The sequence below is a fragment of the Acipenser ruthenus genome, unplaced genomic scaffold (genome assembly GCF_902713425.1).
Source record: "Acipenser ruthenus unplaced genomic scaffold, fAciRut3.2 maternal haplotype, whole genome shotgun sequence".
Lineage (NCBI taxonomy): Eukaryota > Metazoa > Chordata > Actinopteri > Acipenseriformes > Acipenseridae > Acipenser > Acipenser ruthenus.
Window position 1 is genome coordinate 40,001 of NW_026708282.1, and position 15,000 is coordinate 55,000.

General features: G+C 47.4%; 2 protein-coding genes across 5 annotated transcripts in view; both read right to left on the minus strand.

Annotated features, from left to right (window-relative positions):
* LOC117398013 (AP-1 complex subunit gamma-1) overlaps window positions 1–877 on the minus strand; it is a 35,193-nt gene extending 34,316 nt beyond the window's left edge. The window contains exons 1-2 of one of the 3 annotated variants that reach the window (XM_059020593.1): window positions 600–877; window positions 10–77 (exon numbers count right to left, since the gene is read on the minus strand). In XM_059020593.1, coding sequence (XP_058876576.1) covers window positions 10–28 — 19 coding nt within the window. In that variant the 5' untranslated portion in view covers window positions 29–77; window positions 600–877. Of the gene's footprint in view, window positions 1–4; window positions 417–599 lie in introns of those variants that run through there. The other 2 variants (XM_059020594.1, XM_059020595.1) reach the window with 2 other exon arrangements.
* A 3,435-nt stretch (window positions 878–4,312) lies between these two features.
* Window positions 4,313–15,000, minus strand: part of LOC131730523 (uncharacterized) — a 21,937-nt gene continuing 11,249 nt past the window's right edge. The window contains exons 7-11 of one of the 2 annotated variants that reach the window (XM_059020599.1): window positions 11,665–12,670; window positions 11,512–11,582; window positions 10,040–10,122; window positions 8,890–8,991; window positions 4,313–5,841 (exon numbers count right to left, since the gene is read on the minus strand). In XM_059020599.1, the coding sequence (XP_058876582.1) occupies window positions 5,833–5,841; window positions 8,890–8,991; window positions 10,040–10,122; window positions 11,512–11,582; window positions 11,665–12,670 (1,271 nt within the window). In that variant the 3' untranslated portion in view covers window positions 4,313–5,832. Of the gene's footprint in view, window positions 7,281–8,889; window positions 8,992–10,039; window positions 10,123–11,511; window positions 11,583–11,664; window positions 12,671–15,000 lie in introns of both variants that reach the window. The other variant, XM_059020598.1, reaches the window with a different exon arrangement.

Here is a 15,000-nt window from a genome sequence, read left to right on the forward strand (position 1 = left end):
GTACCGTACCTTTCTTTAGAGAGTCCATTCGTCTGTAATCTGATATCTCGGGGTTACATAAATAAATAAAACGACACCTGCACGCATTAATAATATGAATATCAGTGAGATTTCTAATTTAATAAAAGCTGAATGACTAAATTCGTTTAAAACAAATAATAGTTAAGTTTAGTGTTTTCATTTCCTCGTTATCCCGGCGTGTATTTCCGGTCGACAGGTATAAAGTTACACCTGTACAATAGCCTCTTCCTGCCAAACACTGAGCTGTTTACAACGAATGCATCTCACGCCCGCCCTGCCAAATAGTGAGCGCCTGTGTGGATTTGAAAGAGAGGCTTTTTTTAAAAACATTTTTACCCGTGACAGGTTCGTTTTAAATCGTTTCTGGCGCAAATAAACACCAGTTACCATATTTCCAATCGTAAAAGAAAAAGTTTATGGTAAAATTGTATAAATTGTGAATGGAAAAAAAATACGTATTTGCCTCACAAACCCGGAATCAACGCCAGCCGGTTAAAATGTGAGGCAAAGCGTGTAAATAATTAACACAGTCAACATGGAAAAGAAACAGAAATATTAAATAGTTTGTTTTTTTTTACCGAAAGATGCGTAGACTGGTCGAAAAATCCCAAACTTGTGAACGGCGGGCGTGGGCCTTCTTGTAAACAAAACGTCTCCTTTAAAAGCCAGCGAGCTGGTTTCTGCCCGTTTATTTGCAGGTATCGGCGAGTTAAGGGTTTAAATCCAAAGAGATCGGCGTGTTTTTCCCCCTCAGTTTTCCTTTTTAATTCAACTTCCAGCATCCAGAAAGCGCTGGAATTAAAAAACGGGTCCGACTGGTGCCGGTTTAAAGGGGAGTGTCTTCTTGCCTGTCCTTTTACCCGTTCGACCCCAGGCAAATTAAAAGTCGGAGGGCTGAAAATAAAATCAATAACTCGGCGTTTTTATTGAAGCGTGCCCTACATTGAAGTTTTGTAAGTTACACCATAAGAAGTTATAGTAATACATGAAATATATTGACACGGACATTTTGTATCGTCTAATTGTAGCAGTTTATTTTAGTCATATCCCGTGAGGGAGGGAGGGAGCAGTTCAGTCTCCAATGCCTCAAGCCTGCCCTGGACTGCAGAGAGCCCCCTTTCTCTGAGGGAGGGAGGGAGCAGTTCAGTCTCCAATGCCTCAAGCCTGCTCTGGACTGGAGGGAGCCCCCTTTCTCTTAGGGAGGGAGGGATCAGTTCGGTCTCCATGCCTCAAGCCTGCCCTGGACTGGAGGGAGCCCCCTTTCTCTTAGGGAGGGAGGGTGCAGTTCAGTCTCCGTGCCTCAAGCCTGCCCTGGACTGGAGGGAGCCCCCTTTCTCTTAGGGGGTGAGAGAGGGAGGGTGCAGTTCAGTCTCCAATGCCTCAAGCCTGCTCTGGACTGGAGGGAGCACCCTTTCTCTTAGGGAGGGAGGGAGTAGTTCAGTCTCCGTGCCTCAAGCCTTCCCTGGACTGGAGGGACCCTTTCTCTTAGGGAGGGAGGGAGCAGTTCAGTCTCCGTGCCTCAAGCCTGCCCTGGACTGGAGGGAGCCCCCTTTCTCTTAGGGGGTGAGAGAGGGAGGGAGCAGTTCAGTCTCCGTGTCTCAAGCCTGCCCTGGAAAGGAGGGAGCCCCCTTTCTCTTAGGGGGTGAGAGAGGGAGGGTGCAGTTCAGTCTCCAATGCCTCAAGCCTGCTCTGGACTGGAGGGAGCACCCTTTCTCTTAGGGAGGGAGGGAGCAGTTCAGTCTCCGTGCCTCAAGCCTGCCCTGGACTGGAGGGACCCTTTCTCTTAGGGAGGGAGGGAGGGAGGGAGCAGTTCAGTCTCCGTGCCTCAAGCCTGCCCTAGACTGGAGGGAGCCCCCTTTCTCTTAGGGGGTGAGAGAGGGAGGGAGCAGTTCAGTCTCCGTGCCTCAAGCCTGCTCTGGACTGGAGGGAGCCCCCTTTCTCTTAGGGGGTGAGAGAGGGAGGGTGCAGTTCAGTCTCCAATGCCTCAAGCCTGCTCTGGACTGGAGGGAGCACCCTTTCTCTTAGGGAGGGAGGGAGTAGTTCAGTCTCCGTGCCTCAAGCCTTCCCTGGACTGGAGGGACCCTTTCTCTTAGGGAGGGAGGGAGCAGTTCAGTCTCCGTGCCTCAAGCCTGCCCTGGACTGGAGGGAGCCCCCTTTCTCTTAGGGGGTGAGAGAGGGAGGGAGCAGTTCAGTCTCCGTGTCTCAAGCCTGCCCTGGAAAGGAGGGAGCCCCCTTTCTCTTAGGGGGTGAGAGAGGGAGGGTGCAGTTCAGTCTCCAATGCCTCAAGCCTGCTCTGGACTGGAGGGAGCACCCTTTCTCTTAGGGAGGGAGGGAGCAGTTCAGTCTCCGTGCCTCAAGCCTGCCCTGGACTGGAGGGACCCTTTCTCTTAGGGAGGGAGGGAGGGAGGGAGCAGTTCAGTCTCCGTGCCTCAAGCCTGCCGTAGACTGGAGGGAGCCCCCTTTCTCTTAGGGGGTGAGAGAGGGAGGGAGCAGTTCAGTCTCCGTGCCTCAAGCCTGCTCTGGACTGGAGGGAGCCCCCTTTCTCTTAGGGGGTGAGAGAGGGAGGGTGCAGTTCAGTCTCCAATGCCTCAAGCCTGCTCTGGACTGGAGGGAGCACCCTTTCTCTGAGGGAGGGAGGGAGTAGTTCAGTCTCCGTGCCTCAAGTCTGCCCTGGACTGGAGGGAGCCCCCTTTCTCTTAGGGGGGGTGAGGGAGGGAGGGAGCAGTTCAGTCTCCAATGCCTCAAGCCTGCTCTGGACTGGAGGGAGCACCCTTTCTCTTAGGGAGGGAGGGAGGGAGTAGTTCAGTCTCCGTGGCTCAAGCCTGCCCTGGACTGGAGGGACCCTTTCTCTTAGGGAGGGAGGGAGCAGTTCAGTCTCCGTGCCTCAAGCCTGCCCTGGACTGGAAGGAGCCCCCTTTCTCTTAGGGGGTGAGAGAGGGAGGGAGCAGTTCAGTCTCTGTGCCTCAAGCCTGCCCTGGAAAGGAGGGAGCCCCCTTTCTCTTAGGGGGTGAGAGAGGGAGGGTGCAGTTCAGTCTCCAATGCCTCAAGCCTGCTCTGGACTGGAGGGAGCACCCTTTCTCTTAGGGAGGGAGGGAGCAGTTCAGTCTCCGTGCCTCAAGCCTGCTCTGGACTGGAGGGAGCCCCCTTTCTCTTAGGGGGTGAGAGAGGGAGGGAGCAGTTCAGTCTCCATGCCTCAAGCCTGCTCTGGACTGGAGGGAGCACCCTTTCTCTGAGGGAGGGAGGGAGTAGTTCAGTCTCCGTGCCTCAAGTCTGCCCTGGACTGGAGGGAGCCCCCTTTCTCTTAGGGGGGGTGAGGGAGGGAGGGAGCAGTTCAGTCTCCAATGCCTCAAGCCTGCTCTGGACTGGAGGGAGCACCCTTTCTCTGAGGGAGGGAGGGAGGGAGTAGTTCAGTCTCCGTGGCTCAAGCCTGCCCTGGACTGGAAGGAGCCCCCTTTCTCTTAGGGGGTGAGAGAGGGAGGGTGCAGTTCAGTCTCCAATGCCTCAAGCCTGCTCTGGACTGGAGGGAGCACCCTTTCTCTTAGGGAGGGAGGGAGCAGTTCAGTCTCCGTGCCTCAAGCCTGCTCTGGACTGGAGGGAGCCCCCTTTCTCTTAGGGGGTGAGAGAGGGAGGGAGCAGTTCAGTCTCCATGCCTCAAGCCTGCTCTGGACTGGAGGGAGCACCCTTTCTCTTAGGGAGGGAGGGAGTAGTTCAGTCTCCGTGCCTCAAGCCTGCTCTGGACTGGAGGGAGCACCCTTTCTCTTAGGGGGTGAGAGAGGGAGGGTGCAGTTCAGTCTCCAATGCCTCAAGCCTGCCCTGGACTGGAGGGAGCACCCTTTGTCTTAGGGAGGGAGCAGTTCAGTCTCCGTGCCTCAAGCCTGCCCATTGACTAACTCACAGTTGCGGCGGCTAAAATTGCAGTTCAGCACCCCTGGTGGTCATTTATATAAAACCACCTCTTCGCTTCAGAAATGTCTTCAGCTTTTTGTCATATGCTAAGCAACAGCGCGCCCCTAGTGGTCAAAAAAGGCGATTCTTTATCGATAGATATTAAATAAATTCATTCATCACCGTGTTTTCAGGGCTTCTCAAACTCTGGTACTGGGGACCCCCTCCTGTGTGCTGGTTTTCATTCCAGCTGAACTCTCACTTACTTAATTAAACCCTTAATTGAACGGATAACTTGCTTAATTAGACCCTTTTACTTGTTTTCAGCTCTTAAACACTTGCAGTTCAAGTTACTTATCAAATGTTACAGTTAACTTGAAAAAAAAAAAAAAAAACAGCCCAAACAGGATATTAAACTAATTTAATACTGGGGAAATGCAGGAGACATAACATTAAAAAATAAATAAGAAAAAAGACACCAACATTTTTTAAATATATCTTAATACATTTATTATAATAAGCCTTTGTCAGTTCTTCATAAAAATAGGTAGTTTGAAAATTAACAGACAAAAATATAGAAGTTCCTTCACCCCTCACACACGTAGCTTTCTATAAAATATACAAAACACGATTTTAATTCTCTGAAAGGGGTAAAGGAGGCACTGTGATGTCACTCTACAGCAGCGTTCCAGGCCACTGTGATGTCACTCTGCTGCAGCGTTCCAGGCCTCTGTGATGTCACTCTGCAGCAGCGTTACAGGCCATTGTGATGTCACTCTGCCTCAGCCAGTGGCGCGCTCTCTGCAGCGTGACATCACAATCCCCTGCAGGGCGTGTCAGCGCTGGTTTCTGACAGTCACACTGCAGCTGCCTCTCTCAAGCACATCCACACAGCCCTGCCTTTCAAACCAGCAGCCCGCAGCCAGACGACGTGTGGATTACTGACATGATCAGGAGCCAGGAGTTTGAGCAGAGTTACAAACTCACACTAGCCCTGCTGCTGCTGCTGCTGCACCCAGTCCTGGGGTTCAGAGCTCCCCTCAATGAAGTCTAGTATTATTATTATTAATATTGAAATGATCAGGAGCCAGGAGTTTGAGCACGGTTACAAACTCACACTAGCCCTGCTGCTGCTGCTGCTGCACCCAGTCCTGGGGTTCAGAGCTCCCCTCAATGAAGTCTAGTATTATTATTATTATTAATATTGAAATGATCAGGAGCCAGGAGTTTGAGCAGGGTTACAAACTCACACTAGCCCTGCTGCTGCTGCTGCTGCTGCACCCAGTCCTGGGGTTCAGAGCCCCCCTCAATGAAGTTTAGTATTATTATTATTAATATTGAAATGATCAGGAGCCAGGAGTTTGAGCACGGTTACAAACTCACACTAGCCCTGCTGCTGCTGCTGCTGCTGCACCCAGTCCTGGGGTTCAGAGCTCCCCTCAATGAAGTCTAGTATTATTATTATTAATATTGAAATGATCAGGAGCCAGGAGTTTGAGCAGGGTTACAAACTCACACTAGCCCTGCTGCTGCTGCTGCTGCACCCAGTCCTGGGGTTCAGAGCTCCCCTCAATGAAGTCTAGTATTATTATTACTACATGCTACTACATAAATTACATGAGTCTTAAATTTCATAGAAATACTACTACTAATAATAATAATCATCATAATAATAATGCACAAATAAAATTGATGGTAAAAAGGACAAATATATATCATTAAAAACAATCTTACAAAAACACAAATCATTTTCTGTTAACAGTAAAAGCGAGCTTTTGAAACAGATCTGCTATTACACAGGGCTAAAGAAAGCTCTCAGTTTGCACAAGCTGTGCTCCCTTGCACTTCCTGGGGGGCCCGGTCCCCACCCCTTCAGCAACCAATCAGCTGCCTCCCCTGTTGAGTGACGCGCTTTCACACAGCGACCTAGACTTCCTGTGAAGGGAAGGCAAGCAAACTGAGAACTGAGTGTAGTACCCAGCGTGTTGTCCAATGGTAATGTGTGGTCTAGCATTGCGTTTCTCTCTCAAAATTACACATCTGAGACTGCGGGACTTATTTTGTGAGAATTATCAGCTTTACTGTAGAAATCAGGAAACTTTATAAATTAAAAAAAGACAATATAATTATCAATTTAAAATGCATTTCCAATTCCCGTTAGTTTTTCATCAGTCCCTACATCACCGCTGATGATAAAATTGCGCCTGGCAGCGTTCAGTTAAAATGAGCTTCCAGTAAAGGCGCTCCTCGCAGGATGTGCCCTATAGCCTGGAGATCGCAGGTTCGAGTCCAGGCTATGTCACAGAGAGTTCCTGGGGGGCGGCGCACAATTGGCTGAGCGCTGCCCGGGTAGGGAGGGCTTAGGTCGGCAGGGGAATCCACGGCTCACCGCGCATCAGCGACCCCTGTGGCCGATAGGGCGCCTGTGGCTCTGCAGCGGAGCCGCCAGATCTGTGTTGTCCTCCGGCACTATAGGTCTGGTGGCATTGCTGTGGATCTGCAGTGCGAAAAATGACGGCTTGGAAGGAGCACGTTTCGGAGGACGCGTGTTCCAGCCTCCGTTTCCCGAGTCGACGGGGGGGGTTGCGAGCGGTGAGCCGGGGATACAGATAATAATTGGGCATGCTAAACTGGGGTGAAAGACACACCTGAGCTTGTTAGCTAGACACACTGGGGGCTGGTAGTAAAACCTGGAATGGATCACACTGAAATGCAACAGGAGTCTGATTCCCAGCCCTGCGATTCGAAGACATTGAATCACTGGCCTGCTGCTCGACTTTCTCGGTTTCTTTTAGTTTAGGATTTGGAGTTATGGATCCAGTTAATAGATATTCGTCAAGGATTGGGGGGGAGGAGGGGGGGAAGGGGGGAGGGACTGAGCAGGTGCATTGTGGGAAATGTAGTTTTTTAGTTTTGGTTTTGTAGGCTGGTGTTCAGATTGATAATAGAAACTGTTCAGATTTAAGTACTTGCTTATCAATTCACATTTGATGAATACCAACACAGCAGTGACATCAAAAACTGCGCCGGGCAGCGTTCAGTTAAAATGAGCTTCTCAAGGCGACAGGAAATTACTTCCACTGAAGAAGACGCGTTTTTGGTTTGTTTGTCGGTCAATTACATGGGCTTCAAACTAACGATCTCAGCGATTATTAATACATCTAAAAAAAAAACAGCGATTCCAGTTCCTTCGAGGGAGTGGATTTTAAAACTGGAAATGAAAAACAGAACTGTCTCTGATATTTCAGAGAACTTCTAAAATAAAATCATTTTATTAATAATAATAAAAAAAAAACAGCCTCCAAGGAGAGTCGAGAATTTGTTTTCAATTTTCAGAATGAATCTCCGTCTGTCCGTAGCCTGGCAGCGCTGATCTGGGAATCAACATGAGACAAAAAAAACACAGGAGTTAAAATAACTAAATAAAAATAAGCTATGGCCAATAAGAGTTATTAAAAACAATACGATATTCTATCAGGGCATTGATCCTGGCATTTTGGATTGATCGCTCGACCCCACTGGCTTGCCAGCGACGTGAAATCGCACTGAAAGCCAATTCAAAGCAACGCAAAGCATTCTGGGAAGGCTGCCCTTGACTGCACACGTTTCACGCGCCCGCGGAGGCTTAATGAACATGCGATCCGACAGCTTGAAAATACTGGAAGTTAAGCATAGATATTGTGTGTTATATATTAATATAGACTCTCTCTAGGAGTATCATAGATATTGTGTATTATATATTAATATAGAGACTCTATCAGTATCATAGATATTGTGTATTATATATTAATATAGAGACTCTCTCTATCAGTATCATTGATATTGTGTATTATATATTAATATAGAGACTCTATCAGTATCATAGATATTGTGTATTATATATTAATATAGAGACTCTCTCTATCAGTATCATAGATATTGTGTATTATATATTAATATAGAGACTCTCTCTATCAGTATCATAGATATTGTGTATTATATATTAATATAGAGACTCTATCAGTATCATTGATATTGTGTATTATATATTAATATAGAGACTCTCTCTATCAGTATCATAGATATTGTGTATTATATATTAATATAGAGACTCTATCAGTATCATAGATATTGTGTATTATATATTAATATAGAGACTCTCTCTATCAGTATCATAGATATTGTGGATTATATATTAATATAGAGACTCTCTCTATCAGTATCATTGATATTGTGTATTACATATTAATATAGAGACTCTCTCTAGCAGTATCATAGATATTGTGTATTATATATTAATATAGAGACTCTATCAGTATCATAGATATTGTGTTTTATATATTAATATAGAGACTCTCTCTATCAGTATCATAGATATTGTGTTTTATATATTAATATAGAGACTCATACGCACTCATATAGCACATTAATGTCAGTTGTTTATAAACTGTCCTGTCATTCCAAGATTAAAAAGCACAGACTTCGGAAATTCGATTAAAAGAAATATTAAAACTGACCCTCTTTACTTTTTTGGGTTTTTTTTTAAATTGACGTTCTCAGCAGATTTTCATTCTCCTGTTTTCTCCAAGATCCTCTGACAGCACTGTCAGGGTGCAAGGGGTGCGAGAATGATTCAACGCCCAGAACAGATCGCTGTGTTTACAAGCTGTCCAGCTTCATTGTACTACAGAAACTGAAAACGGATGCGTTTGAGTGGGGTTTATTTTGAATAACCGAAAAGAAACGCCAAATGCTAATAAAAACTGACGAACCACGCTCTAAATGCAAGTTAACAAACGCAAAAATATATATATATATATATATATATTTATATATATAAAAAATATTATAGGTCATGGTCGGAGCTCAATCCCTGTCACAGTTCCTTCGAGGGAATGGGGAATTGAGATTTCAAGGAGGGGGGGGTCAAACGGTTTGACAATGTGGCCCCGACAACGGTGGTGGCAGGAAGTGAAGGGGGGGACCGTTTTAACGGGTGCGCACCTCTTCCCGGGGGAGGGAGACGTGCTTGACTGGTCTCAGGAACTCTCTCAGCGTGGGGATGAAGGTGTTGTACTTCGTCCGGTAGTATTTCTTCAGGAAGAGCTGAAAGAAAGAACAGAAACTTCAGCTCTACAGTGATCAGTGCGGGGGTAACTTCAGCTCTCCAATGATCAGTGCGGGGGTAACTTCAGCTCTACAATAATCAGTGCGGGGGTAACTTCAGCTCTACAGTGATCAGTGCGGGGGTAACTTCAGCTCTCCAATGATCAGTGCGGGGGTAAAATGCACTGGAGTAAGAAATTAATAGTAACAGCAGATAGACAGACAAACACAGAGACACACACACAGAGAGAGAGACACACACAGAGAGAGACACTCAAAGTGAGAGAGACACACACACAGAGACACACACACACAGACAGAGACACACACAGAGAGAGACACTCAAAGTGAGAGAGAGACACACACACAGAGACACACACACACAGACAGCGACACACACACAGAGAGACACTCAAAGTGAGAGAGACAAACACACAGACAGCGACACACACACAGAGACACTCAAAGTGAGAGAGACACACACACAGAGACACACACACACAGACAGAGAGAGACACACAGAGACACACACACACAGACAGAGACATACACACAGAGAGACACTCAAAGTGAGAGACAAACACAGACAGCGACACACACACAGAGACACTCAAAGTGAGAGCGACACACACACAGAGACACTCAAAGTGAGAGAGACACACACACAGAGACACACACACACAGACAGAGAGAGACACACAGAGAACCACACAGACAAACACAGACACACACAGACAAACACAGACACACACAGACAAACACAGAGACACACACACAGACAGAGACACACACTGTGAGAGACACTCAAAGTGAGAGAGAGACACACACAGAGACACACACAGACAAACAGAGAGAGAGACACACTGAGAGACACACACACAAACACAGACAAACACAGAGACACACACAGAGAGAGACACTGACAGACACACACACACACACAGAGACACACTGTGAGACACACTGTGAGACACACACACACACACACTGTGAAAGACACACACACACACACACTGTGAAAGACACACACACAGACACACACACTCACCCGGCCTTTGAAAGACTTGGTCTCTTCATCCTCGGAATCTAGGATGACATCATCGCCTGCATCCAATGGCGTGAGACTCAGAACTAGGTGGGCGGGGGGATGGGAAAACAAAACATCTCCATTAATAACACTTCAGACAGACGCTGCTATGTAACAATGAGGGGAGTCTGTCCATTAACTACAGAGAAAGAGAGAGAGAGAGAGAGAGAGAGAAACAGAGAAAGAAAGAGAGAAAGAAACAGAGAAAGAGAAAGAAAGAGAAAGAAAGAGAGACAGAGAAAGAGAGAAAGAAAGAGAGAGAAAGAAACAGAGAAAGAGAAAGAAAGAGAAAGAGAGAGAAAGACAAAGAGAGAGAAAGAAAGAGAGAGAAAGAAAGAGAGAGAAAGAGAAAGAGAAAGAAAGAAAGGAGAGAAAGAGAAAGAAAGAGAAAGAGAGAGAAAGAGAGAGAAAGAAAGAGAGAGAAAGAGAAAAAAGAAAGAGAGAAAGAGAAAGAAAGAGAAAGAAAGAGAAAGAGAGACAGAGAAACAGAGAAAAAGAGAGAGAAAGAGAAAGAAAGAGAAAGAGAGACAGAGAAACAGAGAAAAAGAGAGAGAAAGAGAAAGAAAGAGAAAGAGAGACAGAGAAACAGAGAAAGAGAGAAAGAGAAAGAGAGAGAAAGAGAAAGAGAGACAGAGAAACAGAGAAAGAGAGAAAGAGAGAGAAAGAGAGAGAAAGAGAGAGAAAGAGAGAGACAGAGAAACAGAGAAAGAGAGAAAGAGAGAGAAAGAGAAAGAGAGAAAGAAAGAGAGAGAAAGAAACAGAGAAAGAGAGAGAAAGAGAGAGAGAAAGAAACAGAGAGAGAAAGAGAGAGAAAGAGAGAGAGAATGACAGAATGAGAAAAAGAGAATGAGGAAAAGAAAGAAAGTAAGAAAGAGAATGAGGGAAAGGAGAAAGAAACAAAGAAAAAAGAGAGAAAGAAACAACCTGACAGTCCAGTTTGTTTACATTCCTCTCAAAGGAAGGTAGTTTTTGTTTTGTTTTGTTTTAAAGCTGTAGAGACACACACTCCTCTCCTCGAAAACGACACGAGAGTCGCGCTGTGAGCCCAACAGAAAGGAATAGAATGGAATGGAACAGAACGGAATAGAATGGAATAGAATGGAACAGAATGGAATAGAATGGAATGGAACAGAACTGAATAGAATGGAATAGAACGGAATAGAACAGAACGGAATAGAATGGAATGGAACGGAACTGAATGGAACAGGCATGCTCCTGCTAGCTCTGTGTTGTAACTCAGGAGGAAAAACTAACACAGGAATTTAGAAAAAGATTATTTCTTTCTCTCTCCTTTTTAGAAAGTGAACGTTACTGGCATTATTGTAAATCTTTATTGATTCAGCCTTGAGGTTGGGAGAGAAACGATATCTTCAAGCACCCCCCCCCCCCCCCCCCTCGCACACGGCAAATGAAAAGGAGGAACCTTTACTCACATGGTTCGTGTTGCCGGGGGGACAGTACCAGCGGCGCACTTCCTGTCGCGCCGACAAAGTCGAAACGGTTTCTTAAAAAGGAAAGGAAAAGAAAACATAAAAAAAGAAGAAAAGAAATGAAAAAAAAAAACCCTGCATGAAACCGTCGCTCACTCTTTCTCGTCGGCACTTCCTGTTTCCCCGGGTGACGTCATCGTGGGGCGGGTCCTGCCGGGGGTCATGAGGTCATCGACCCGCTTCCTCCTCTTCGGGTTCAACAGCTCGGGCAATTCTGCTTCCTGCCCTTCCTTCCTCACTTCCTGCTGGGAGACGCCAGGACGGGGCGGGGCTTGGAAATCCAGCCGGCGAATCACGACGGTGAGCTTCCTCTGGTGGCAGGAAGCGGTGACGCGGGAGCGGAGAGACTGGGGGCTTTCCCGCTCTCCCGAGTCCCGGGAATTTCGCTCCCTCGTGTTGGAATACCGGACACTTTTTTCCGGAGTCCAGCAAATCTGGGAACCATTCTCCGAAGAATTCCGGGAGCTCCTTCGCAAATGCTGGGATTGGCGTTCGGAATTCCGCCGGGTTCCGGAACCCTCGGAGGCCAACTCAGAATGCAAACCGGAATCCTCGACTTCGGAATTCGAACTGCGTCTGACCCTCTTACGCGACTTATAAAACAAGCTGCACGGCACCGACCTCACTTCCTGTCCCTCCTCTTCCTGTCTGCCAGCCCCCTCCTCTTTTCCTTTGTGGGGCGTGTCTTTCTCTTCATCCCCTTTTCCACTTAAAGGAAGCTGTCTATGTCTGAGAGTTCTTTTAATGTAACTAAGTCCCTCCCCTTTACCACCTAGCTGAAGCCCATCCCCTTTTTTCTTTGAGGGCGTGTCTTTACACACAGGCCCCTCCCCTTTGTCTCTACCAGTCCTCTCTTTACCCTTTCCTGTCTCCCCACCCTCTCTCCTCACAGTAGGTGTGTCTTTCTCTGCTGGCCCTGCCCCTTCCGTCTGCTGATTGGCCCTTCTGGTGCGTTTTTCCGCACTGTATTTGCTCCCCTTTTCCGACTGGCTGTGCTGTTGCTGGGCAGATCTCAGAGTTAAAGCCTGCAATGCATTTGGGGAGTTCTGTAATGTGCAGAGTACAGAATCTAAGTCCCAGCTCGCTTCTGACTCCTGGTGGGCTGAAATAGAAAATGCAACAAGGATTAATTACTGCAATAGTAATACAAGTTAACATGTCTGGTCAACTCTGTCTCTTATATCAGTTAATATTGTCTTAGGCTGGCATTGCCCGCTGTGTGCTGGGCAGAGCCTCGCTGTGCTGTGCTGTACACAGGGCAATGCTGGCGCGACCACACTGTATAACACTGATATAAAACCCTTTCTGGAAACTCCAGTTTGAAATGTATTTAAGTATGTCCCTGCAGTCGAGAGATATCATGAATCAAGTTTGCATCTAAGTGCGCTAAATGTTTATTATTATTATTATTTATTTCTTAGCAGACGCCCTTATCCAGGGCGACTTACAGTCGCCAACAAAAATACATTTCAAGAATCACAGTACAAGTATTAATACAATTAAGAGCAAGATAAATACAATGACTTCAGTTCTAGTACAAGTATATGACAAAATACGATTCAATAACGGAGCAGATAAGTGTCAGTGATAGTTACATCAGGATATAATTAAATACAAAATACTACAGATTAAACACTTGGCAGATTACAGTACTCTGAAGTACAGGATTAAATGCAGTAAAATAGGGGGCAGATAAGAGCAAGTAAAGCGTGATAGTGTCCCAGGGGAAGAACAGAGGAGTTCTACAGGTGCTGTCTGAAGAGGTGAGTCTTGAGGAGGCGCCGGAATGTGGTCAGGGACTGGGCAGTCCTGACATCTATAGGAAGGTCATTCCACCACTGCGGGGCGAGGGTGAAGAAGGAGCGGGCTCTGGAGGCAGGGGAGCGTAGCGGAGGTAGAGCTAGTCTTCTAGTGCAGGCGGAGCGGAGAGGTCGAGTGGGGGTGTAGGGAGAGATGAGGGTCTGGAGGTAGCTGGGTGCAGTCTGGTCAAGGCATCTGTAGGCGAGTACAAGAGTCTTGAACTGGATGCGAGCGGTGATCGGGAGCCAGTGGAGTAGCGTGGGAGAAGCGAGGCAGAGAGAACACCAGGAGGGCAGCAGAGTTCTGGATGAGCTGGAGCGGACGGGTGGCGGACGCAGGGAGGCCAGCCAGGAGGGAGTTGCAGTAGTCTAGGCGGGAGAGTACCAGGGCCTGGACCAGGAGCTGGGTGGCGTAGTTGGTGAGGAAGGGTCGGATTCTTCGGATGTTGCTCAGGAAGAATCAGCAAGTGCGTGCCAGAGTGGAGATGTGCTGGGAATAAGAGAGGCAGGGGTCCAGGGTGACTGAGGTTCTTAGCGGAGGAAGAGGGAGGTAGATTCCAGAGGAACAGAGATAGAGAGATCAGAGGAGGGGGAGGAGGAGGGAAAGAAAAGGAGGTCAGATTTAGAGAGGTTGAGTTTGAGGTGATGCGAGTGCATCCAGGAGGAGATAGCAGACAGACAGGGAGAGATACGGGAGGAGATGGTGGAGTCAGTCATCATCAGCATAGAAATGGTATGAGAAACCATAGGATGCGATGAGGGGGCCCAGGGAGCGGGTGTAGAGAGAGAACAGGAGAGGACCCAAGACTGACCCTTGGGGGACTCCTGTTGAGAGAGGGTGAGGTGTGGAGGTTGCTCCACGCCAGGTTACCTGGTAAGTGCGGCTGGAGAGGTAGGAGGAGAACCAGGCCAGAGCAGTGCCAGAGATTCCCTGGTCAATGAGAGAGGATAGTAGAATAGAGTGATCGACAGCGTCAAAAAGGCAGCAGAGAGGTCGAGGAGAATTAGGACAGAGGAGAGAGAGGCAGCTCGGGCACACTTAAGTGAGTTGGTGACAGAGAGGAGGGCGGTTTCAGTGGAGTGAGCAGAGCGGAAGCCAGATTGGAGAGGGTCGAGCAGAGAGTGGTTGGACAGGAAAGCAGAGAGCTGGCGGTGTACAGTCCACTCGAGGGTTTTGGAGAGGAAGGGTAGGAGGGAGACAGGACGGTAGCTCAGGAGGGAGGTGGGGTCGAGGGTAGAGAGGTGTTGAGAAGGGAGGAGATGAAGTGGAGTAGAGCAGGAGCAGCAGCTTGAAAGAGGTGAGTGGGGAGGGGGTCCAGGGCACACGTGGTGGGTTTGTGACCCTGGAGCAGGGAGGAGAGGTCAGAGTCTGAGAGGGGAGAGAAGGTGGAGAGTTAGTAGGGACAGAAAAAAAAAAACTGCCAAGAATTTTGGAAAATAACTAAAAAAAACAAAATTTCATACTTTATATAAAAAAAAATGAAAGCCCAGAAAAAAAAACTAAAACGATTTACATAAATCTCAAAATAAAAAGCACCAAAAACAGATTATTGAACTAAAATGGACCATCGAACACACAGGAGAGAACAGTGTGGAGTAGTGGTCAGGGCTCTGGACTCTTGACCGGAGGGTC